Source organism: Notamacropus eugenii, chromosome 3 (genome assembly GCF_028372415.1).
Source record: "Notamacropus eugenii isolate mMacEug1 chromosome 3, mMacEug1.pri_v2, whole genome shotgun sequence".
In the NCBI taxonomy this organism is placed as follows: domain Eukaryota; kingdom Metazoa; phylum Chordata; class Mammalia; order Diprotodontia; family Macropodidae; genus Notamacropus; species Notamacropus eugenii.
In genome coordinates this window covers 277,084,912-277,108,478 of record NC_092874.1, presented here as the reverse complement: position 1 = coordinate 277,108,478, position 23,567 = coordinate 277,084,912, and the positions used below count along the sequence as shown (strand labels likewise).

At 41.0% G+C, this 23,567-nt stretch overlaps 1 protein-coding gene across 4 annotated transcripts in view; it reads left to right on the top strand.

Annotated features, from left to right (window-relative positions):
- Positions 1–23,567, top strand: part of TMCC3 (transmembrane and coiled-coil domain family 3) — a 172,707-nt gene that overhangs the window by 132,616 nt on the left and 16,524 nt on the right. For all 4 annotated transcript variants that reach the window (XM_072655596.1, XM_072655597.1, XM_072655600.1 and 1 more), the window contains exons 2-3: positions 19,390–20,285; positions 22,117–22,252. In XM_072655596.1, the coding sequence (XP_072511697.1) occupies positions 19,390–20,285; positions 22,117–22,252 (1,032 nt within the window). The remainder of the gene's footprint in view (positions 1–19,389; positions 20,286–22,116; positions 22,253–23,567) is intronic.

Here is a 23,567-nt window from a genome sequence, read left to right as displayed (position 1 = left end):
CTAATAATTAGAATGAATGTATTTGTCCATTTCCCATTTTTTAGGATCAAAGACTTTTTAAAAAACAAATTTGTTTGGAGCAGTCCTAATCATTCATGTCATTTGGGCTTTTATTTTAAGTTTGACCTCTCAGGGTCATTATGACTGCTCTAACCAGTTAACAGTGACTGAATACAGATTGCTGATTCATAGATGACTCCTACCACCAGTCAACCATTGTTTCCTCTCCCAGTTTATACTGATGTTGGGAGGTGCTCACTTAATCTGGGAGCCCTCCAGCTTTTTTCATTAATAAAGCATTCCTGCTATACAGCCCTGCGTAATAAATAGGCCACTGACCTCTTTCATTTCTTAATTCCAAATCATATTTTCCAACATGGTATCCTATGGTTTAAAACTGATGGAAATGTAAGAGTTCATCAGTTCAAAACCTTCCCCCACCTCTCACCCCCATTTTATACATGGGAAAATGGTGGCCCAGAATCCAAGTGGTATTTTTTACTGTCTTCCTTATGTCTGCCTTTCACTGAGTACCCAAATATAGGTTAATTTATTTTAGACGCTCTTCACTGAATTTTTTTTCCATTTCTGCTTTTATAACATAAGCTGGCATGTAAGACATTGTTACCTTCATAGTGGACTTAGGCTTTTCAAGAGTTGTGCAAGAAGATGTATCCTGGAGGATCACTTAGAACTAGAGGTAACCTTTAGAGTCAATCCTGGTACAAGCCTCTTGTTTTACAGATGAAAAAACTGGCTTGGATCATAGAATTTTAGATTGAGGTTTGTCAGGGACCTTAGAAACCGTCATGTCTAAACTCCCTCGTTTTACAGCTAAAGACCCTGAGACTTAGAGTCAAATGCTTTGGCCAAGGTCATGTGGAGACCACACTAGGATGTGAACCTAGGTCCTTCTGAAAGTATCCTTTGACCATCAGACTCAGAACTCCCTACGCTGTGAGTCATCCTGCCTTCCTTGAAATGATATTTTTTTTTTGTTGCCTTTGACTAAATGCTGAAACTTGCTGTGTGACCCTGGGCAAGTCACAAAACCCAATTTGCCTCAGTTTCCTCATCTGTCCAATGAGCTGGAGAAGGAAATGGCAAACCACTCAGTATCTCTGCCAAGAAAGCCCCAAATGCAGTCACAAAGAGTTGGACATGACTGAAAAACAACTAAATGTTTTTTTAGTTGGGTAAGGAGCAGAGCTTATTCAATACCTTATTCAAACTTTATTCACATCTGTGCAAAAGACCAGTCAACCATCCTTTCATTTAGCCACAATTACCTTCTTACTTACTTTATAAGTAGAGTGTTTATGGAGGAAGCACAATTCCTCTGGGAGTGTTTCGGCTCATTCTTTGTTAGGCAAAGATCCTTCATATGTTGAGCATCAGCAACTAAATTTGCGTGTAGATGGCATGAAAATGAGATGATTTTTCATGCCCTTTGTGTCTTGTCTGTCATGCTGTCATGGTGCCAGAACACTGTGGGGACTGTAGGGGATGGGAGGCTATTTTATTTCTGTGTCATTGTGGTTAAGGGAAATGGTCTCAGAGCCAGGTAGACCAGCCTGGGGTTCAAATCCTGCCTCCTACACTTTGTGGATGTGTGATTCTGGGAAAAGTAACCTCTCCGTACCCTAGGAAACTCTAAGAAGATGAGCCTACAGTTCTGGGTTAAGTAACCTGCCCAGGGTCACACAGCTAGTAAGTCTCTGAAGGCAGATTTGAACTCAAGAAGATGAATCCTCCCAACTTCAGGCCCAGCACACTGTCCATTGCACCATTTAGCTGCCCAATGGTGACTTATAGATCTTGTTATGCAGGAATATGAGACATTCCTGAGAGAGAGGCCCAAATGCCAGTCTACGGCAATATGGCAAAAGGAAGGACTAAAATGTTACAGTGCCAATCTATTGCAAGTAGAAGGAACTAAAACTTCATAGTAAGGGTAGGTCTGACCTTAATATCCAGCTTGTTATTTTACTTTTGGTGAAACTAAACAGAGAGAATGGCATGAGGGATAGGGAGAGTTTCCAGGTCCTAGAATCATTCAGATCCCTGCTGTTCAGTTGTGTTCAACTCTTTATGACCCGATTGGAGATTTCCTTGGCAATGATACTAGACTGGTTTGCCATTTCCTTCTCCAGCTCATTTTGCAAATGAGGAATGGAGGCAAATAGGGTTAAGTAACTAGTCCAGGGTCATACAGCTAATAAGTGTTTGAGACCAGATTTCAGTTTTGGGAAGATGAGTCTTTCTGACTTCAGGCCTAGTGATCTATGCATTGTGCCATCTAGACCACACTAGGATGTGAACCTAGGTCCTTCTGAAAGTATCCTCTGATCATCAGACTCTGAACTCCCTACACTGTGAGTCATCCTGCCTTCCTTGAAATGAGGTTTTTTTTATACACACACACATACACATATATATATATATTTGTGTATGTGTGTGTGTGTGTGTGTGTGTGTGTGTGTGTGTGTGTGTGTGTGTGTGTGTGTATGAAGAAGGAGAGGGCAGTTAGGCGGTGCAGAGGATAGAACACCAGTGCAGGAATCAGGAGGACCTGAGTTCAAATCTCGCCTCAGACATTTGACACTCAATAGTTGTATGACCTTGAGTAAGTCACTTAACCCCAATTGCCTTATCCTGGGTCATCTCCAGGCATCCTGATGAATATCTGGTCACTGGATTCAGATGGCTCTGAAGGAGAAGTGAGGCTGGTTCCCTGCACAGCCCTCCCTCACTCAAAACAAAGTCAAATGCAAGTCATGTCATTGTTTCTCCAACATGGTCTTCTTCGGCAACGAAGGATGAACACACACACCAAGAAGATGATTAAGTGGATGAAGAGTTGCTGATCTTTGTTAATAAAACAAATAGGCTGAGATCTTAGAGGGAGAGTTGGAAGGGTATTTTAGAAGCCAGCTAATCCAATCCTCTCATTTTACACTCGAGGAAACTGAGGCCCTGAGATGTAAGGTACTTGCCCCAAGTGACTCAGTTAGTAATAAGTTCTCAGAGTCCAAATCCAGATCAAGTCCAAATCTACCACACTGTTGAGTTCCCTAAGAAAGCATACAGCTAGCTCAGAAAATCTTGTTTTGTAGGTTACTGTGGCTAAAGAATTCATTCATATTCTAGTCTAAAGCCCATCGGTAATAAGCCTCTCTGTATTTACATTCATAAATTTGGGGCTGAAAGAGTCCTTAGAGACTATCTTTATTTTATTGATATTATTTTTTATTATATGTAAATTTAGATATATATTTTATATATAAACATCATATACATTATTTATTTATGTAGTATATATTGATACCATATTCATACTGTGCATAAATTATATATTTTAGATATATAAATATACATATTTTTGTAATGGATATATTTATTATAGATTAAAATAAACAACCTGAGGCTGAGAGAGGTGAAATTACTTGCGTATGGTTGCACAGCTCATAAACGTTGGGGTTAGGATTTGCACCCAGGTCTCCCTGGCTCTTGAGTCCCTTTGTAACTGTTACACCTTTCTAAGCTAGGCTGGTTTTGGACAGCAGACACAGTCTGTTGACAGAAGTCAGGGATTATAGATCAAATGTGCTAATGCATATAAAGGGCTTTTGCAGATTTAAAGCATTATCAATGTGAGTTATTATTATGACTAATTGATGGTAGGAACAGCAGCCAGAGCTGCAGCATTGTGTAATGGATAGAATACTAGGTTTGTGATCAGAGGACCTACACCAGATCACAGCTCTCCTCCTTACCCATTGGATGTGTGGTGGTTTTTTTGTTGTGGTTGTTTAATAATTTTTTCAGTCATATACAACTCTTCATGATCCCCTTTTGAGCTCTTCTTGGCAAAGATAGTGGAGTGGTTTGTCATTTCCTTCTCCAGTTCATTTGACAAATGAGGAAAGTGACTTGCCCAGGGTCACACAGCTAAGAAGTACCTGAGGCAAGACTTGAACTCAGGAAGATAAGTCTTCCTAACTCCACATTTGATGCTCTCTCCACTATGCCATATAGCTGCCCCACTCATTTGTGTAACCTTGGGCAAATCACTCAGTTTCTTAATCTAGACAAAGGGAGTTAGGCTAGCTGAATTCTAAGGTCATTGCAGCTTTAATTCAATGATTCTGTGTTTCTACTGGGATCATTTCTATCTTGGTTGAAAATTCCTGGGCAAATCATTTTAACTCGCTGGGCCCAAATTTCTTCATCTGTAACATGAAGATATTGGAGATGGCTTTTGATGTTCCTTTCAGCTCTAGATGTATGTTCCCAGGCTATCTGTTGGCATAGCTTTGGAGAATATGGGATCTCTTCATTTTAACAAAAAGAGGAAAATTTAAAGTTGGAAGGGCACTTTTTTATGACACCAGATATACCCTAATTACCACTCCAGTGGAGTGTCTTGTTAATTAAAGTTTCCATCCGTGCTTGGTACATTTTCTATTTGGGTGGTGTGCTTAAATTAGAAAATATCAGATTATTGGAAACCCGAGGCACAAAGTTCTAGTCATGTGCCCTTAGAAGCGAGCTGATGGTGACTTGATGGAAATAGTTCAAGTTTTACTGCTTTGAGGAGGGTGGAATAGGATTTTCCCCCTTAAATTGATGTTTTTTGCTTTTTCACACCAGAGATATCACCTGCCCACTCACACACATAGAACCTTCAAGTTTCTCAGAATTCCTCTTATTTGCTTTTTCTTGTGAAAATTAGATTCAATTCTTATACAGTAATCTATCTAGCTATTCCCCAGTTGTTAAGAACCCACCTTTTTTAGGGTTTTTTGGGGGGGCACTGTTTTTGTTTTGTTATAGATTTGGGTTGGGGGTTTTTTCCCTACCAAAATTGCTGGTAGGGCTGCGTTGGTGTTTTGGAAATCTCATTGCTTTATTTCTTAGTCTGGGAGCCTTCTTACTTTCTCCATTAATAGAGTATCCATGATAATTCAGTCTTGAGGTTTCTGCCTCCTGGACAGAGTTGGCTTTTGACATGCTAGACATTCAGGATACAGAGAGGAAAATGAAATGATCCCTGCCCTCAAGAAACTTTTACATTCCCCTGGAACCGGAGGCATGGGGCAGGTTGTCACAATATAACAAAAACAAGGATGACAAAAGTTTAGGAAGTGATAGGAGCCAGGGGGAGATCACCTTCAGCTGGGGAATAAGGAGATAATGGTGTTGTTTCTTCAGGAAAAGACTGAAGGAAAGATTGTAACAGGAAAAGATCAACCTTCCAAGTATGAAGTTCAGCCTGAGGGAATTGAGAAAGGCACAAGAGCATGGGATGACATCAGGGGAAATGTAGAGGTCCAGTTTGGCTGGTAGACAGAGAAGTAATGTGAATGAGGCTGGAAAATCAGGAAGGAAGGAAAGGAGGAGGAGGAGGAACTTTAAGGCTTGCAAAATACTCTTCCCAAGGACCCTGTGGGGTAGATGCCATTATTCTCCCATTTTACAGATGAAGAAACTGAGGCTTAGAGCATTTAAACAGTTTGTCCAGGATCACAGAGCTAGATATTGTCTGAGGCTGGATTTGAATTCAAGCCTTCCTGACTCCCAAGTCCAACACTCTTACCAACTGCATTACCCAGCTGCCTCAGACAGACCTAGAGTTTGGACTTTATCCTCCCCTTTTTTGAGAAGGGGAGTGACATCTTCAGGCATGTGCCTTTTATGGATATCACAGAGGGGCAAGACTTTTTATAGGCACTGGATAGGGATCATACAGCAGCAGGGCATTTTATGACCTTTGGCTAGAAATCATAGAGGCAAGATCTTTACAACAGAATTTGGCTAGAGATGGTGGAAGAGCTGGACATAGTAACCTATGAAGGGGCCATAACTGTTGTCTAGTTTTGAAACAGTCATGGAATGGAGTGCAAAAGAGATAGGTAGGGGCGGATGCCTTAGGACTTGGAGGTAGAATCAGGGCTTTAAAAAGAGGTGGGGAGGCATTTAGGGTTAGGCAGAGCATTGGCTAAAGAGAAAGGGTCAGGAAGACCCATCTCACGTACTTACCAGTTGTGTGACCCTAGGGCAATCACTTAAACGTCATCTGCCTCAGTTTCCTCATCCATAAAATGGGGTAATAAGTACACCTACCTTCCAGGACTGTTGAGAGATTGAGATCTGATAGTATTTTTTAAATGCTTTGCCAACCTTAAAGCACTTTGTGATTGTTCAGTTGTTTTTCAGTCTTGTCCGACGCTTCATGATCCCGTTTGGGGTTTTCTTGGCAAAGATACCGAAGTGGTTTGTCATTTCCTTCTCCCTAAAGCACTATGTAAAATGCTATTTTATTATTGTTATTACTAGACATTTAAGGGAACATTCAACAATTCATAAAGATTGGTGCTTTCTGATACTGGAAGAGTAGGGAGTGGTATTTGAACGTCTGACCTGCCTTTTCCCTCATCTCCTTGACACGGTTCACTGGGAATTTCCCTGGGGAAAGGTTTTGTTCAGAAAAAAAACCCGACCTTATCCAAGTGACTACAGATGTACACAGCCAAGTAATTATTATGGCTCTTATTATTATTATATATGCTTCCAAGAAATGGATGCTTTTGAGCCCTCAATTTCCTTTATCGCCATCATTCACACAAGTAGGAAGAGAAAAGAAACGGCATCATTCTGGGGAAAGCAGTGACTCAATTCCTGTACTGCACAGAGTGAACCTCTTTATAGGCTCAGACTGTACTGTAACCTCAGAATAGGGTCGAGTCCAAGGAAATCCTCTTTGCCCAAATAAATGAGAACTCTCATTGTGTTTAAGTGGTATTCAACTGATAGAGGGTAAGGGGCGACCCTTTGGGTGGAATGTTTTGTGTGTGTGTCACTGGTGTTATTTGGACGCTTGCCACGTGGGAGGACTGGATGTACAGCTCTCCCCTCTTGCCTGATAATAGACAATGGAATTACAGTATGTCAGAAGTACTTGATCTTACTAAGCCATCTCTACCTTCTCAGGCTCCACTGGATGTCTAGCAAATGGAAAAGTCCATAGGCCTGTGTGGATCTTAGAACTAAAAAGGAACAGAGATGCCCTGTCTTCCAATCCATTCTACAGATGAGAAAAGAAAAAAACAAACATTTATTACTTGCCAACTGCGTGCCAGGCATTTTGCTAAAGGCTTGATAAATATTACCTCATTTAACCCTCACAACAACCCTGGGAGGTAGATGCTATTATTATCATCCCCAATTTACAGCTGAGGAAACTGAGGATAAGTGACTTGCCCAGTCACTACTATCTTTGAACTCTGGTCTTCCTGACTCCAGTCTTAGTGCTCTGTCCCTGGCACCGCCTAGCTCAGAACTACATCCACGAACGCCAAAGGCAGCGTTCTTTCCACTATACCAAGCTGCCTCTCCTAAGTCATCTTTGTCTCCAGCACCAAGAAATGGCATTTAAAAACCATTTTGGGTATAACCAGGCAGGATGCTGAGCTTTTTATAAACAGGAGAAAAATCCCCAACATTCTTTTCCAATGACCCAAGGTTTCTCTTATGTTGCCATCATGTTAGGGGCATATGCATGGGCGGGCCTGGGGGTGGGTGGGGTGTATTTTCAGGATATCTTTGTAAAGCAGTTTTCCATCGTTTTCTTGGAGCTATTTGGTGTTCTTGGGCACCAAACTGTCTGTAGAGGGGTCACTTCTAAACTATTAAACAGTTTGTACTTTCCTGTTTGTGAAGGAGATGCCTAAGGGACTTTTTACTTGGCATGTTCCCAAGAAAATGTTTTTTATTTGTTTGGGTTTTTTTATCTGTTTTATTTTTCCACCTGGGGTTCTTCACATACCTGTAAAGCACGTGAACCTTTTTTCCCTCCTTGATCTGTCACCATAAATGCACTTCTAGACCTCAACAAGGCTCATTTCTCTGTTTTCCTATCCACATCTAGTCCTCTATCGTTCCTTCCCTCATTTCCCTCCCTTCTCTGCTCCAGAGGGAGAAGGGAACAAGTATCTATGAAGTACCTTCCGGATGCCAGGCTCTGATTTATAAATATTATCTCATTTGACATAGTTGAGATCAATCTCATTCAAACACTTAAAGTAGTACCACAATTATATATATATATGTATATATATACATATACAGAAATGTACACACATATACATATACACACACACACATATATCTATATCTATATGTACACACACACATTGTAAAATTCAGTGGTCAGACTAGATGATTTCTCATGTGCCATTCAACTGTGACTCTTCTAGTCATGTATTCATAGAAACCAAGAGTCCTACTGGATAACACTTTATTAATCTCTTAAATTGGCTCCCCAGTTGGCTTCAGAAGTACCTTGAGAGCAGGGACTTTTTATGAGATTCGAAACTATGAAAGCAGGGTAACCCAGCCTTGTACAACTTCAGCTGTACATACATGAGGAGAGCTCATTAGTTAGAAAATAAAAGTAGGGACAGAGACTAGACCCTAAATTTAATTGGTCTATGGAATTCTTAGGTGAGGAAGAGCCCACTACCAGTAGCAAAATGGAACCTGGTGCTCCGATTTATATTTTTAGAGAGTCACCTGGGAGCACTGAGGAAGGCTAATGACTTGCATAGGGTCACCCAGCCAATCTATGGTAGTGTCTGGACTGGAACTGAGGGCCTCCTGGCGTCTGGGTACTTTCCCTGGTTACAAAAGTTTCTACTTATTCGTTCCTTCCCCTTTTTTGACTCCTGTTTGTCTTTTCTGTTCCTTTTCCTTACAGTGCTGAGCAAAACCAGGGCAAGTCATTAATATTTGTTGCTTGGTTGATTGAATGAGACCTTGTAATAGAAATGTTTTCTAGATTTTTCTTTCCTTATTTAAAAACCCATTTTTGTATCTTAATGGGGTTTTGAAAATTAGATTTTTATGAATACCTTTTGTTTTTACATTGCTTAAGTTTCTTCTTATATCTTTTCCCCTCCCTGTTCTCAGGGAGCCAGCCCATCTAACAAAGAACCCTAAAAAATAAAAGAGGAAGAAGAGGGAAAAAATCAGCAAAACAGATCAATATATTGAGAGCATCCAACAGGATATGAAATCTTCCCACCTCATGGGACTTCTACCTCTGCAGAGGACTGGGGGGGGTGGCTTCTTCTCCTGTCTTTTTCTTTGAGACCAAGCCTTTTTGTTTCTTTTTCTTCCCCTCCCCCATTTCAATTTATTTGTTTATTTCAGTTTTCATTATTCACTCCACAAGATTTCCAAGAGTTCCAAATTTTCTCTTTATCTCCTGCCTCTCTCCACTCCATTACAGGGTGCATTCTGATGAGCCCTTCCCCTAATCTGCCCTCCCTTCTATCACGCCCCCCCTTCTCTTATCCACGCCTTTTTTGTTTTTAAGTTTTTGCTGATATCCTTCGTTTTAACATTGCCTAAACCAGGGATGGGGAATCTGCGGGCTCAAAGCTCCATGTGGCCCTCCAGGTTCTCAAGTGCAGTCCTTTGTCCAGACTTCACAGAACAAATCTTCTTAATAAAAAGATTTGTTCTGTAAAACTTGGACCCAATCAAAAGCATGCACCCAAGGACCTAGAAAGCCACATGTGGCTTTCGAGGCCACAAGTTCCCCACCACTGCTCTAAACCATACCCTGTATCCCTCCTCACTCCTAGATTGCCATCTCTTATAACAAAGAAAAAATGTAATAGAAACGTACAAATAAGAGAAAAAAATATCGTGAAACCACCCAGTACATCAAGCAAAATCAGCAGTTTTGCCCATGGTTGTATTAGCAGTTGTGAGTCACAGGAGGGATTTTTCCTTGAGTTTTCCTGATCCCAAATCCACCAGTGTATCCACTCCACCACCATACAGTGAGAATACAGTATCAAGTCAAGAGCCCTGACTTTGGAAGCAGGTCTAGGGTTCAAATCCTGCCTTTGTCCCTCATTATCTTTGTGCCGTTGGGTGATACAATTCATCTCTGAGCCTGTTTCCACATCTGCTAAATGAGCAGCTTGAACTCAGTGACCTTGAAAGTCCCCTCCTAATTTTAAATTGATGACCTTATGAATTTAAGTTTTATTGATCTGACTACTCCTGCCCCCAAAACAGAGCCAGCCACTGGAGGGGCTTGGGTTCTGTGGTCTGCCTGAGGGCAAACATTAGAAATGACCTCAGCATAGAAGGCTTTAGCTTCCCCTCATTTTAGGTCAAATAGTTTGTTTCTATTTAAGAAAAGTTTCAGGACTTTAAAAACCCATAGGGAATCTTCAAGAGAATTAATACAACTGTCCATGATCCCCTTCTCTCGCATTTTCATGGATGAGGAAATTGGAGCTCAGCCAAGGGAAGCGACTTTACCCCAGAGTCATACTGTGAGTGGCAGAATTGGGTGTGGACTGGGACTCCTCACTACCAGTCCAGGTACCAGGCCCTTGCTTAGATACCGTCATAGAAGAGCCTGGAAAAGGAGCAGCTCTCTATCTGCGATTACTTTAGTTCAGGCAGTCACCCAGTAGTTATGGCACACCTACTATGTGTCCTGCTGTGGTGGTTCTCAGCCTTTTCTTTTTTTGTCATGAATTTCCACCTGAACTGCTTCTCTGAATCATGTTTTATAAATTCATAAAATAAAATACATAGAATTTCAAAGAGAATTGTACTAAAATAAAGATGTGTGTTTTTCTCCATCCGAGGTCACAGATTCCTTTCCCCAACCCCACAAATCTATCCATGGACCCAGGTTAAGGACCCCTGGGCCAGCCCTAAGGATACAGATATAAAAGGGATACAGATCCTGTCCTCTAGGAGCTTTGCTGTGGGGAGACAGAGAGAGTGGATAACATGTGAGCAAATAAGTAAAGTCTCCTTTGTTTATATACACACGTGTCTATAGATGCACATACAAATATGTATGTATACACATGTATGTATATATACACATATAACTAATATAGTATACTAATGCTTATCGTATACTAACATTATGTTGTATGAATATGTATTCATAAATATTATAATTATGTTATATATAATATACACACCATCTGTATATACTCACACCCTATATCTATATCCACATATACATACACATACACATATATACTCACATACTCCATATCTCCGTAGACACATACACACCTACATATATATTTATACACACATATAATGGTGGTGGTTGTCCTTTATTCTTGAAAAGGATAAAAATTGTCTCACTATGTTGGGGTCAAGTTACAATGTGCCTGACTGTGGCTGATCAGACCGATACAAGTTCAGAATGCTCTGTCACAGATTGGACACAGATAGTCCGTATGAACATTTGGGGTGGATACTCTAAATTTGTGCAGCTCATGTTTCCTTTGAGGTATTTTGGTTCAGCTTCACTCATAGAGAACAGAGCCTTCTTTGGTGAGGACCTGCCATGCTGGGCGATTCTGTTCCAGTGTCTCCCATGTCACACAATCAATTCCAAAGGTGTTGTTTGTTTATTTTTCGGTGGTACATTCGGGGTTGAATGACTTGCCCAGGGTAAGTCTGAGGCCGGATTTGAACTCAGGTCCTCCTGATTCCAGGGCAGGTGATCTCTCCACTTTGCCACTTAGCTGCCCCCATTTCCAAAGTTTTTAAGAGATTTTTGTGAGTGATCTACACATATACATCCTTATTGGATGTGTGTCTATTACATACATACATACATACACATATACATAGACACATATGTATATATACATACACACATATATCTGTAGATATATATGTCCACAAATCTGTGCGTTGCGTATATGTTTTACATTTAATTATAGGGGTGCTATCACCTTGGGAGAACTTTTAGAAAGTGCCTATGGAGGAGATAGTCCTTGAGGTAACCAAGGCTTTAGGACTTGGTGGTGAGGGTAGGGGAAGGACATCCAGGCACAGAATGCCCTCCACACTGTGCCAAGGCAAGGAGGTCAGCAATAAGGACAGAAGGAGGAGGCCAGTGTCACTGAAAGACAGAGAGGCGGACCTGAGCAGCAAAGGGAAAAACAAGTAAGATAGGCTGGAGCCCTATGGTGAAGGACTTTGAAGAGAAATCTGTCTGTATTTTGTTCTGGAGGCCAGATGGAGCCCCTCACAGGATTTAATTGATCCAAGTAGGGACTGCTTTAGGAATATGAATCAGACAGCTGTATGAAAGATGGATTGCAAAGGGGAGAGATAGGAATCCAGAGGACCAGCCAGGAAGCTTGCAGCAATCCAGGGTAGTGATGAGAGGCTGAGTTAGGGGGGCCTGTGGGGTGGGTCCACAGAGAAGGCTGGAGGGGGACTGAATCCAGAGATTCTGGAGAAGTGAAATTGACAGTCCTGGTGCCTGCCATAGTTAGTGATGGGCAGTGAGATCCGGTCCCTTGAAGATGCTGGCACCTTCCTCCCTTCTCCTGAGCCTTGGATGAGTCCTGTCTTGGAGCTAAAATGAACAAAATCGTTCTACTCCCTTCTCCCCTGACGCTCTTTTGTTGCAGGAGAGAGAACCAGGCACTCTTCCAGCGGGAGTGTTGTGTTGTTGTGTTGGGTGGGGTTTATTATAATGGGGGGTGAGGGAAAGATTTCTCCAAGATAGTTGTCTTCTGTTTGTTTGCATTTCAGTCTCTGGTGAGTAAATACATGGGCTTCTCTGAAATGCCTGTCCCATTTTGAGCAGGAGCCAGGTGAAGGAAACATTTCCAAGATGAGCTGTGACTGGCGTGTGAGTGAGGTGTCCCAGGTTCCTGCTGGGATGACTCAGCGGTGTTTCAGGAAGCCTAAGGCTCTTTGCAGAGTACATGTTGGGCTGGTGGGAGGGAGAGATGATGAGGAATGGGCTGTTTCTTCAGGCATTTCCCTTCTTCTTCGGATGGAAGAGTCACATGGCATTGGCAGAACATTTTGCACCTGCTTTGTACAGAGCAGAAAGGCAGAATAATAGAGCAGAGAGAGTGTTGGGTTTGGAATCTGGAAGGTCTGGGTTCAAATCTTAACAGTTTTGAGACTCCTGGAATGAAAGAATGAATGAATGAATGACGCCAAATTCTGTGGACATAATTATAAAGAAAGATAATTCCTGCCAATATAATGAAAATGACAATTCTACCTAAATTAATTTACTTATTTAGTGCCATACCAATTAAACTATCAGATAATTATTTTCTAGAGCTGGATAAAATAATATAAAAATTCATCTGGAAGAACAAAAGGTCCAGAATACCAGAGGGACTAATGAAAAGAAACGCTAGGGAAGGTGGCCTAGCACTACCAGATCTCAAATTGTATTATAAAGCAGCAATTATCAAAACCACTTGGTACTGGCTAAGAAACAGAAGGGTAGACAAGTGGAATATGCTAGGTACTCAAGACACAATAGGCAATGAATATAGCAATCTCCTGTTTGACAACCCAAGGATCCCAGTTTCTGGGATAAGAACTCACTGTTTGACAAAAATTGCTGGGAAAACTGGATAACAGTGTGGCAGAAACTAGGCATAGACCCATGCCTGACACCATACACAAGGATAAAGTCCAAATAGGTATATGATCTAGGTATAAAGATTGATACCATGGACACGCTGGAGGAGCAAGGAATAGTGTATTTATCAGATTTATGGAGAAGGGAAGAATTTTTGACTAAAGAAGAGATAGACAGTGTTATGAAGTGCAAGATGAATAATTTTGAGTAGGTGAGGGGAAATTATGTGAAAGAAGGCTGAAAGGGAAGACTGGAGCTAGAGGGTGAAAGTTCTCTTAGATTCTATCTGTCATGGTACATGGAATAAATATTTTAAGCAGAAATGTTAATACAGTATACAAAATTTTCATATTTGCACAAATATGATGAAATAATAAATAAATGCACTTTGTTGTTGTTGTTCAGTTGGGTCTGATTCTCCATGACTCCATTTGGGGTTTTCTTGGCAGAAACACGGGAGTGGTTTGCCATTTCCTTCTCCAGCTCATTTTGCAGATGAGGAAACTGAGGCAAACAGGGTCAAGTGACTTACCCAGGGTCAAACAGCTGTCTGGGCCCAGATTTGAACTCAGAAAATGTGCTTTAGGAATATTTGTTTGAGGATGGATTGGAGGCAGAAGAGACCAGGAGCAAAGAGGTCAATCATCCTATCGAGTAGTCCAGGGAGAGAATGAGGGTAATGGCCATGGGAAGGGAGAAAGGAACTTGAGAGGCTGGGGAGGAAGAATCAGCAACATTTGGCTAATGGGCAAAGAAGAATTGAGTTTGAATCTGCCATTGTGGACCTGGTCTGCCTTCATGGACCTTCCAGTTAATTGTAAAGGTCAGCAGTCTATATATTGGAAAAGCTTTGCATAACTACACATATAGAACCTATTTCAAATTGCTCACCCTCTCAATGGGGGAATGACGATGAGGAGGGAGGAAGGGAGAGAATTTGGAACTCAAAGTTTTAAAAACAAGTGGTAATAGTCATTTTTACAAGTAACTGGGGAAAAATAAAATACTAAATAAAAAGTCGTAAGTCTAATAATTTTATTTTGTAGATAAAAAAAACTGGTACTCATAGACGGAGGGCTTCAGGTCACACGGTTTATATCTGACAGCCTAGATTTGAACATGCTTTATTTATTTATCATATCTTAAACATTTATTATGCATCTACTTTATTCCAGGCACTGTGCTAAGCACTCAGGATATAAATAAAATCAAAGATAAGCCCTGCCTTCAAGAAGCTTACAGTCTACCAGGAGAAGACAATGCAGAAAAGGGAGTGGGGCAGAGGAGAGAAGGAAGGCAGGGGCTCTTGACTCCCAGGACCACGCTCTTACTATACCTGACTGTCTCTCCTAGCTTTTCTCTTCACTCTACCTCCCCCACCCTTCTATCCCGTGGAAGCACCAGGTTTTTTCTTCCTCCCTCTACTACTCACTAAGTGACCTTGACCTAAACCTCCCTATGTCTTTATTCCTTGTCTGTAAAGTGTGTGTAAAGTGTGTGTGTGCATGCGTGCGTGCGTGTGTGTGTGTGTGTGCGTGTGTGTGTGTGTGTGTATGTTTAGGGGTGGAAGAGTTGGAGGAGAAGAAGGTAGTCATTGGAGAGGGCCTCAGCTCTAAGTCCATGATCCCTTGAGTCAAGGACTGAATCTGGATTTCATAATGGATATAAATGTGACACCTTCATGGCTCATCTTCTTATCTCTGGCTGCCTGTCTGTAATTCCAGTTTGTATTCAAGGCAGTTATAAGCATATAATGATAAAATGCTCTAGAGTTTGGCCAGTTAACCCTTGATTTCTCGTGGAGACAAAGTTCATGTCAACAATAAGCCTTTCTCAAACCAATTTTGTTGGGGGTTGGGGAGAGAAAACAGAAGCTGGACTGCTAATAAGGAACCAAGTGAGTCTCTATTGAAAGGTACCTCCTTGGTAGAAATTCAGGGTTTTGAAAAGTTTACATTGGATTTACAGCAGAGATTCTTAAACTGAGATCAGTTTTATTTATCTGAGAATTTGATTTAAATGTGATTTATTTTGAGAATTTCATTTAAAAAAATGTTGCTAAGTGAATGTCAATATAATTGATTTTGTTTTGTAATCCTGTGTGTTTTGTTTTATATTTTAAAAAAAGTGATTCTACGTATCTCCAGACTGTCAAAGGGGTCCGTGACAAAAAAGGTTAAGAATCTCAGATTTAATACACAAACTCCTGCTGGGCGGGGACTTTTTTGTATTTGTATCCCCATCCCTGAGCACAATGTCTGATGCCTAAAAGGAGCTTAATAAATGCTTGTTTCATTAATAGGTCATTAAGTCCAATACCCAGAGGGAGCCCCAGATGACATTGTTTTGATAGTGAATCTAGAGCTGAGGGACCTCAAAGGTCATTTAGTTCAACCCACTCCTTTTACAGATAAGGAAACTGAGGCTCAGGGAACTGACTTAAGGGAGGTCACACAGGTTATCAAAGTCAGGATTTCAATTCAGGTCCTCTGATTTCAAAGTAAAAGGTCTTGACCATATTGTGTTGTATCTAGATAAGAATCCCAAGTATCCTGAATCCAAGAATTCAATGATTTTTTTCTATCCCACTATCTCATGACACTATCTTGGGTCAATATTATGCCCTAAAAGTCTTTATTAAGCATCAGCCAGGCACTGTTTGGTATATTAATGATAGAGAGATAAAAATGAAAGTTCGTACAATTCAGGCATTCTCATTCTACTGGGGGAGGGGATGGAGAACGCAACAGAAAAGCCTGTTCTTGAGGGAGAGGGGTCTCACTATGAGAGAATATGAGTAAGGCTTCCTGTGGGAAGCCTTATGTGAGCTGAACCATGGTGGCCCAAACCACTGTTGGTATAACCGATAGAAAATGGGACCATATGTGATTCTTGGAATTCTTCAGTGATGCATTGTTTCCTGAGTTATTTGAGGGAATACTCATCTTCCTTGATTTATGGAGCTCTTAAGAAATTATCTGGGCCAGTTCTCCAGTGTAGGCAAGTTTATACCTAACTGCTCAAGAATGGTCACTCTTCAGTGTGGTGCCGATGGAGGAGAAGTTCACTCCCTTATTCTGAGAGGACTCATCAGCAGATTTCAACTTGGTTCTTCCTGATTCCAGGCCCACCCCAGACTCTATCCACTGTGCCACCAGCTGCCTCTGGTGGTAATCATAAAACTCATTTATGTACTTCCAGCCCCAGACATTGTATGATTCCCCAGCCAGTCACTTAACCTCTATTTGCCTCTTGTTTCCTCAACTGTAAAGTGATAGTTGCATGTACTTGATAGGGCTGTTGCAAAGACCAAATGAGGTAATTTGGAAAAAGTACCTGGCAAACAATGGGTGCTATATAAATGCTTATTTCCTTCCCCTACTTACTAAACACCATGCTGGGTACTATATAAAGGTTTGTTTTATTCTCTTTCATTTTCTATTATTTATTTTACACTATATTATTATATTTTATTCCCTAATTCTTAATAATAAAATCACTATTATCTTGTTTGGTCAGATCTGTCTTCCTGGCCCCCTTACACCCCGCAGTGCTTCAACATTCCTATATGGGTTCCATTTTCCATCCTGGTCATCACTTGTCTTGCTTGTGCCGCCTACCTTCTTTCTAAGTCTTGCCTGTAGAACTATACTTCATATTTATGGAAAAAAGTCCATGGTATATGGAGGAAGAGAGATCTTTATTAAACTTATCTTTCTAAGTCATCTGAGCCACCAGTGACACTCTTCAATATGAAACAATATTTTTAAGATGCTTTAAAATATTTTTAAGAACTGAATATTAAGTATGAATATTAAAGGCCGGTGAGCCCTGACATGAGAGGCTGGTGGCTGTGATATTTTTTCTTTTATTTATTTTAACATTCTTTTTTTTAAATTTGGAGTTCCAAATTCTTTCCCTTCCACCCATTGAGAGGGCATGATATCAGTTCTCTATGTGAAGTCATGCAAAGCATATTTCTGTATTAGCCATTGTAGTTATGTTAATGTCACATTTAAATGCTGGGTTCATTCATGGAATTGACAAAAGGTAATGCTTTGCATTTGAATGTATTAACTCTTCTTAGATTATTTTTGAATCTGTCTGAGGGCAGTTCTTAAAGTTGATTTAGTAAAAGGGATTGCTATTTCCAGATAGGATCCAGCTGATATTTCGTTGTCTTTTCTCTTTGGAAACTCTTAATGAAATTCACTGGAGTTATGACTAAGGAATTCTGGTGCAAATTCAGTGACTAAGGTGTCCAGGGCAAATTCAGGAATAATTACACAAACTGAGGAGAGCATGTGCTGTCCAGAGAGTCTAGCCTGTACTCCTGTAGTATAACTGGCAGAAGGAACACCCTCACCTCTCCAACTATCCAACCCTCTGAAATAGTTTGGGAAGCAGCAGGTGGAGGAAGATGAACTCAGGAGGAGGAGACATGTCCTTGGGGGTAGGTAGCATCCCAGAGCTAGGGAATGGAGTTAGAGTTACTGAGAAGTCATGGCATCCAACCAGTGGAGAAATATGAAGCCCAGGGATGGTTGTCAGAAAACCATGGTCAGAAGAGGAACCATGCACCCCACCCCTATGTTGACACCTAGTAGCAAAGATGTAATTGCCCCATCGTAATTAAAGATTTACAGTCCAATAAAATGTGGTTCAGAAACAGGTATTTAGTACTGGAAAGGTGACCTCAGAAGTCACCTAATCCTTTGTCCTCATTAGTAGGCAAGGGAACCAAGGCCCAGAAAAGTTGTATGTCTTTGGGCAATATGTAATTTGTAATATGCTTCTTCGGGACTAAGCAACACCTTTTTGGGACTCTCAGTCTTTTCCTCCAGACTTAACCCTTCAAGCATTCAGGAAGTGAAGCAGACCATTTCAGCTCTAGAGCTCAGATCTACCTCTGACACTCAATACCTGTGTGATCTGGGGCAATTCACTTTGCATCTCTCAGCCTTAGTTTCCCCACTTGTAAAGTGAGGAGCCTGACCTAGGTGGCCCCTGAGGTCCCTTCTGGCTCAAGATGTGAGACCCTAAGATCCATTCCTTGTCTGAGATAAATGACCTGCTACGGAAATAGACTTGTCACTCCTGTTGATCTGGGTAAGAAGTACCCATTGAGTTTTCCCTTATTTCAGTTTCTAAAGAGTGCATTTGTATTACTCAATTATCTTAATTAACCTAACTTCATCACATTATCTCACCATTCTGTTTACAGAGTCCATTATGGAAAACAAACTTCCTGGCATTGATGGCCCTGGGAACTTGAATCTACATGGATTCTTTCTCTTTCTGTTTCCCTTCCTTCCTTCCTTCCTTCCTTCCTTCCTTCCTTCCTTCCTTCCTTCCTTCCTTCCTTCCTTCCTTCCTTCCTTCCTTCCTTCCTCTCTCTTTCTTTCTTCCTTTCTTTCTTTCTTCTCTCCACCCTTTAAAGCGACTCTCCAGTTTGACTCATATCAGTGAGTGTCAAAGTTCCCCATCAGTGGGACAGGCAAAGATCCAAGTTTCCTGGGTACCTTGAAAAGCCCCAAACTGGATGGTGACCTCATTCTCATTCACAGCTTTCTTCTGTTCAGACCAGTAGCTGGTGCCTGATTAGACAGTGAGACAGTGAATCATTCAGTGAACACACCTTGATGAAGGCAGGAGACAGGCTGTCCTGAAGTAAGCTCTGATGGTAGCTGGCAGCTCACATTCTCTTTATTACTTTGGAACCCCATGACTTTCTGTGCTTTCTGTGTGGTTTTGTAAGTTTAAAGTGTGGAGGGAGGAAGGAAACAAAAAGAGCAATTTGATTTTTAAAAATATTTCATTTTTATTTTATGGATATTACGAATTATTAATTTATTTTAAAGTACCTTATTTATTTTATAGGATAAACTTTTCTTATTGTCACTCCTATCTTTGATTCTTTTTTTCAGGTGGAAAGGCATGACATGAATACCCTGAGCCTTCCCCTCAACATCCGGCGTGGGGGATCTGACACCAACCTCAACTTTGACGTCCCTGATGGCATCCTGGACTTTCACAAGGTCAAGCTCACAGCTGATAGCTTGAGACAGAAGATTCTTAAGGTGACTGAACAGATCAGGATCGAGCAGACATCCCGCGATGGAAATGTCGCCGAATACCTCAAGCTTGTGAGCAGCGCAGACAAGCAGCAGGCCGGACGCATCAAGCAGGTATTTGAGAAGAAGAACCAGAAGTCAGCCCATTCCATCGCCCAGCTCCAGAAGAAACTGGAGCAGTACCATCGGAAGCTCAGGGAGATTGAGCAGAACGGCACCCCACGCACCTCCAAGGACAACGTCAAGGACAACGTGAAAGATGGCCACAGTAAATCTCGGCCAGTGGGCCCAGGGATGGAAGGTGGGAAGTCGGGCATGCCAGGGGTCTCCCTGACCCCACCCGTGTTTGTTTTCAGCAAGTCCAGAGAGTTTGCTAATCTGATCCGGAACAAATTTGGCAGCGCAGACAACATTGCCCACTTGAAGAACTCCTTGGAAGAATTCAGGCCGGAAGCCAGTTCTAGAGCCTATGGGGGCAGCGCCACCATTGTGACCAAGCCGAAATACGGCAGTGATGATGAGTGTTCCAGCGGCACATCAGGCTCTGCAGATAGTAATGGCAACCAGTCCTTTGGGACTGGTGGTACGAACACACTGAGCAGCCAAGGGAAGTTGGCCATGATCTTGGAGGAGCTACGGGAGATTAAGGAGACCCAGGCTCAGCTGGCAGAGGACATCGAATCTCTAAAGGGGCAGTTCAAAAGAGAATACAGCTTTATTTCTCAGACCTTGCAAGAAGAACGATACAGGTATTGTCACTCTCTGTTCTGTGCAGAAGTAGATGAATAGATTCACTGGGCAAGCGTGCATGACTGCAGAGGGCCTGTCCTTGTTAAAGGATGTTCTAACGGGGATGGTTTCCATGGATATGTGAAGATGGTTCTTTTCTAGATGACACACTTCTGAGAACATCCCTCAATTTGTGATAGCAACAAGACAGAGAGGGTTAGCGTGTGTGTGTGTGTGTGTGTGTGTGTGTGTGTGTACCTCTTTACAAACATAATGCTATGTATCTTGAAAATCTGCAAGGCATGTACATTCATTTTAAGTTCCTAGGCTAGCAGAACCCTGTTTTTAAATATGTTTAAAATATTTTAAATTTTACTTTGTAAAATACATTTAAATATTTTTTAATTTTAATTTTTTACATTTAAAATTCATTAGATTTTAATTTAATAACAAAATTAAATTTTAAAATAAGTTTTTAAAATGTCAAAATGCTTGCAGTAATTTATGCATACATGTTTCAGGGAAGGGGAAGCATGAGATCATGTGGCTCCAGTGGTACCATGGTGGAAAGAGCACTGACTTTGGATTTAGATGATATGAGTTCAGTCCTCCTTCTAATACTGACTCCCTGTTTTGCTTTGGACAAATTGCTTTTGACTTGATGTATCCTATTAGAATACAGATCTATGGTGAAAATAGTCATTACCACACTGGGAATTCTTTCTACTAATGAAATCACAGATATTGTCCCTCCTCCCCTACCAAAAAAAAATAGCACCAGAATTTGCAAGACCTTGAAATATTTTCCATCTGTTGAGATGAGCAGTCTGTCTTTTGTAACAATGTGAATTTCCCCTTGACCCAAACTCCCAACAGTTTATTTCATATTGGGTAGGGATATTATAAAATCTTGGAATGGTCTCCAGTGTCTTTGAGACCAAAGCCCAAGGTTAACTTCAGCAGTAATAATCGTAATCGTAACAGCTAACATCTACTCAGACTGTAAAGTATACAAAGTGTTTTATATCCTTTATCTTGGTAAGGTTCTCAGTAACTCTGGAAGGTTTATGGTGTCCTTTTTGCAAGAGAGGAGACCAAAGTTCAGGGTGGTCTGGGGACTAGGAATTAACTAGGGAATTAGACCCAAGTTGTCCTTATGGTATGTGAGATCCGTAGTAGTGAAACGCCTTTTAGCAAGTGGCAGAGAAAGGGGTGGGCATTAAGATAAGATGGGTGCTGGCAGGATGTGGCTTTTTTATTATCCTGATACACATCCCAAGGCATTCTTCTAGTCACACTAGCCTTGGCAAAATGCATTAGCTGATGAAATCTGTTCCTGCCTTCATTACAGCCAATTGGCATTTGAGCAGAAAGAGCCCCTCCTGAAGAAATTTTTAGTGCAGTGAGAGAAGTCTGGCAGAGACTTGAGATAGGAGAGAAGAAAAAGTAAGATCTGGTGGAAATTAAAATCTTTGGAGTTAGGACAAAGAGACATCAGAACAGTCATCCCCTTACAGCCTTCAGAGTTTGGGTTCTGTATAATCCAGTGTGGTTCTCGCATCCGAGGGGAACAAATCCTAACTAGCAACATGTTCCAGTGGTCAAACTGACTTCTTTTTTCTAGATGGAATCTCCATCCCTCCCTCTTTTCTATTTCATCTTTTCATTTGTCAAAGGAAAAGCCTGTCTCTCTATCAGGAGAGGAGAATGGTAAGCTAAGCATCCCCTTTAGGTTACTGGAGTGATTTCAGGTGGAATTTTTAAAAGTCTGCTATTGGCTTCATAATTGTTCTACATGTAAACATTTCCCAAAAAAGGCATATTCACACTTGATTTCACTTTTTTGAAAAGATATGAGAGGCTAGAAGATCAGCTCCATGACCTGACGGATCTTCACCAGCATGAGACCACCAACCTGAAGCAAGAACTTGCCAGCATAGAAGAGAAGGTGGCCTACCAGGCCTATGAAAGGTCTCGAGATGTTCAGGTACAACCCTTAATGATCTATTTTTTTAATTCGTTTCATTGAGGCCTTTCGTTGTATCATTATAGTCGATTCTCAGTATTGCCTCCTACCCTCCTCGCATTGGAACTCCCCTAGAAAAATCAATGGATTGTATGTTCATCAGGGTGTGCAACATTCTGTATCCACAGCCCCTCACTTCTCTATTGGGAGGGAGGAAGGGTTATGCTTTTCTTAGAAATTGCTTCTTGACTCCGAGGCACAAGCTTTTTAACTTCCCTGAAGAAAGTGAACTATTTTCCCTTACAACCCTAAGGGGCATGATTATGGGAGCATAATTTCCAAACCCCTACCTTCATTCAACACATACTTCCTCCCTCCTTTATCAGACAGGAAGTACATATTCATTCTTTCTAGAGACACAACCACTCCACCCATCTGCTTTGGTCAGGTAAACAAATATCTATTAATATCTACTGTGCATACAGGGCTTTGTTAATATAGCTGCAAAAAGAAGGATCAGTGACCTGGAAAACATTTATTATGTACCTGCTATATGCTAGACCCTCTTCTAGGCATTTAAGATACAAAAATGAATCAGTCCCTACCTTCATTCAGGGAAGACAAAATATATACTAAATGAATTTTGGGGAAGGGGTGATATAATCCCTTCCCTGAAGGATCCTGTTCTCTAGTTGGGGAGAAGACTGGTGCACATTTAGAATCCTTATCAGATCTACTATGTCCTTAAGATCAGAGATTACTTCATTTTAGGATTTTTTTTCCTCTTTGTATCTCTAGTACCAAATACAAACTGTATTTAATTAATTAATAAGTGCTTGTCCTTGTGGTTATTTGTCAAATTGTGGTAGAGAACCAGAGGTGCAATATATTTCCTCATAGTTCTAGGGAGTTCAGAAAAAAAAACATGAGCGAGGGATGGAGAAAGTTTCATGGAGAAGACAGGACATGAGCTAAGCCTTAAATAATGAATGAGATTTAGATTGGTGGTAGGTACAGCAAACCTTCATATAGTTTGTCAGCCTCTTTAGGTAAAGGACAGTGTCTTTTCTGTCTTTGTAACCCTAGTGCCTAGCACATAGTAGGCAATTAATAAATACTGGATTTGTAGGATTAGACCAAGTTGGATTAATTGACATATTCAATCAGAATATAAGCTCTCTGAGGGAAGCTAGTGGCTTTTGTTTTTATATTTGTATCCCCAGTGCCTGGCATATTGTTGGTAATTAATAATTTAATTATTAGTCTGAGTGAAGAGCTATGAGGTCTTTTCAAAGAAGAAGCTTACTTTTTTAGGACATTTTCATTCTAGAGCGTT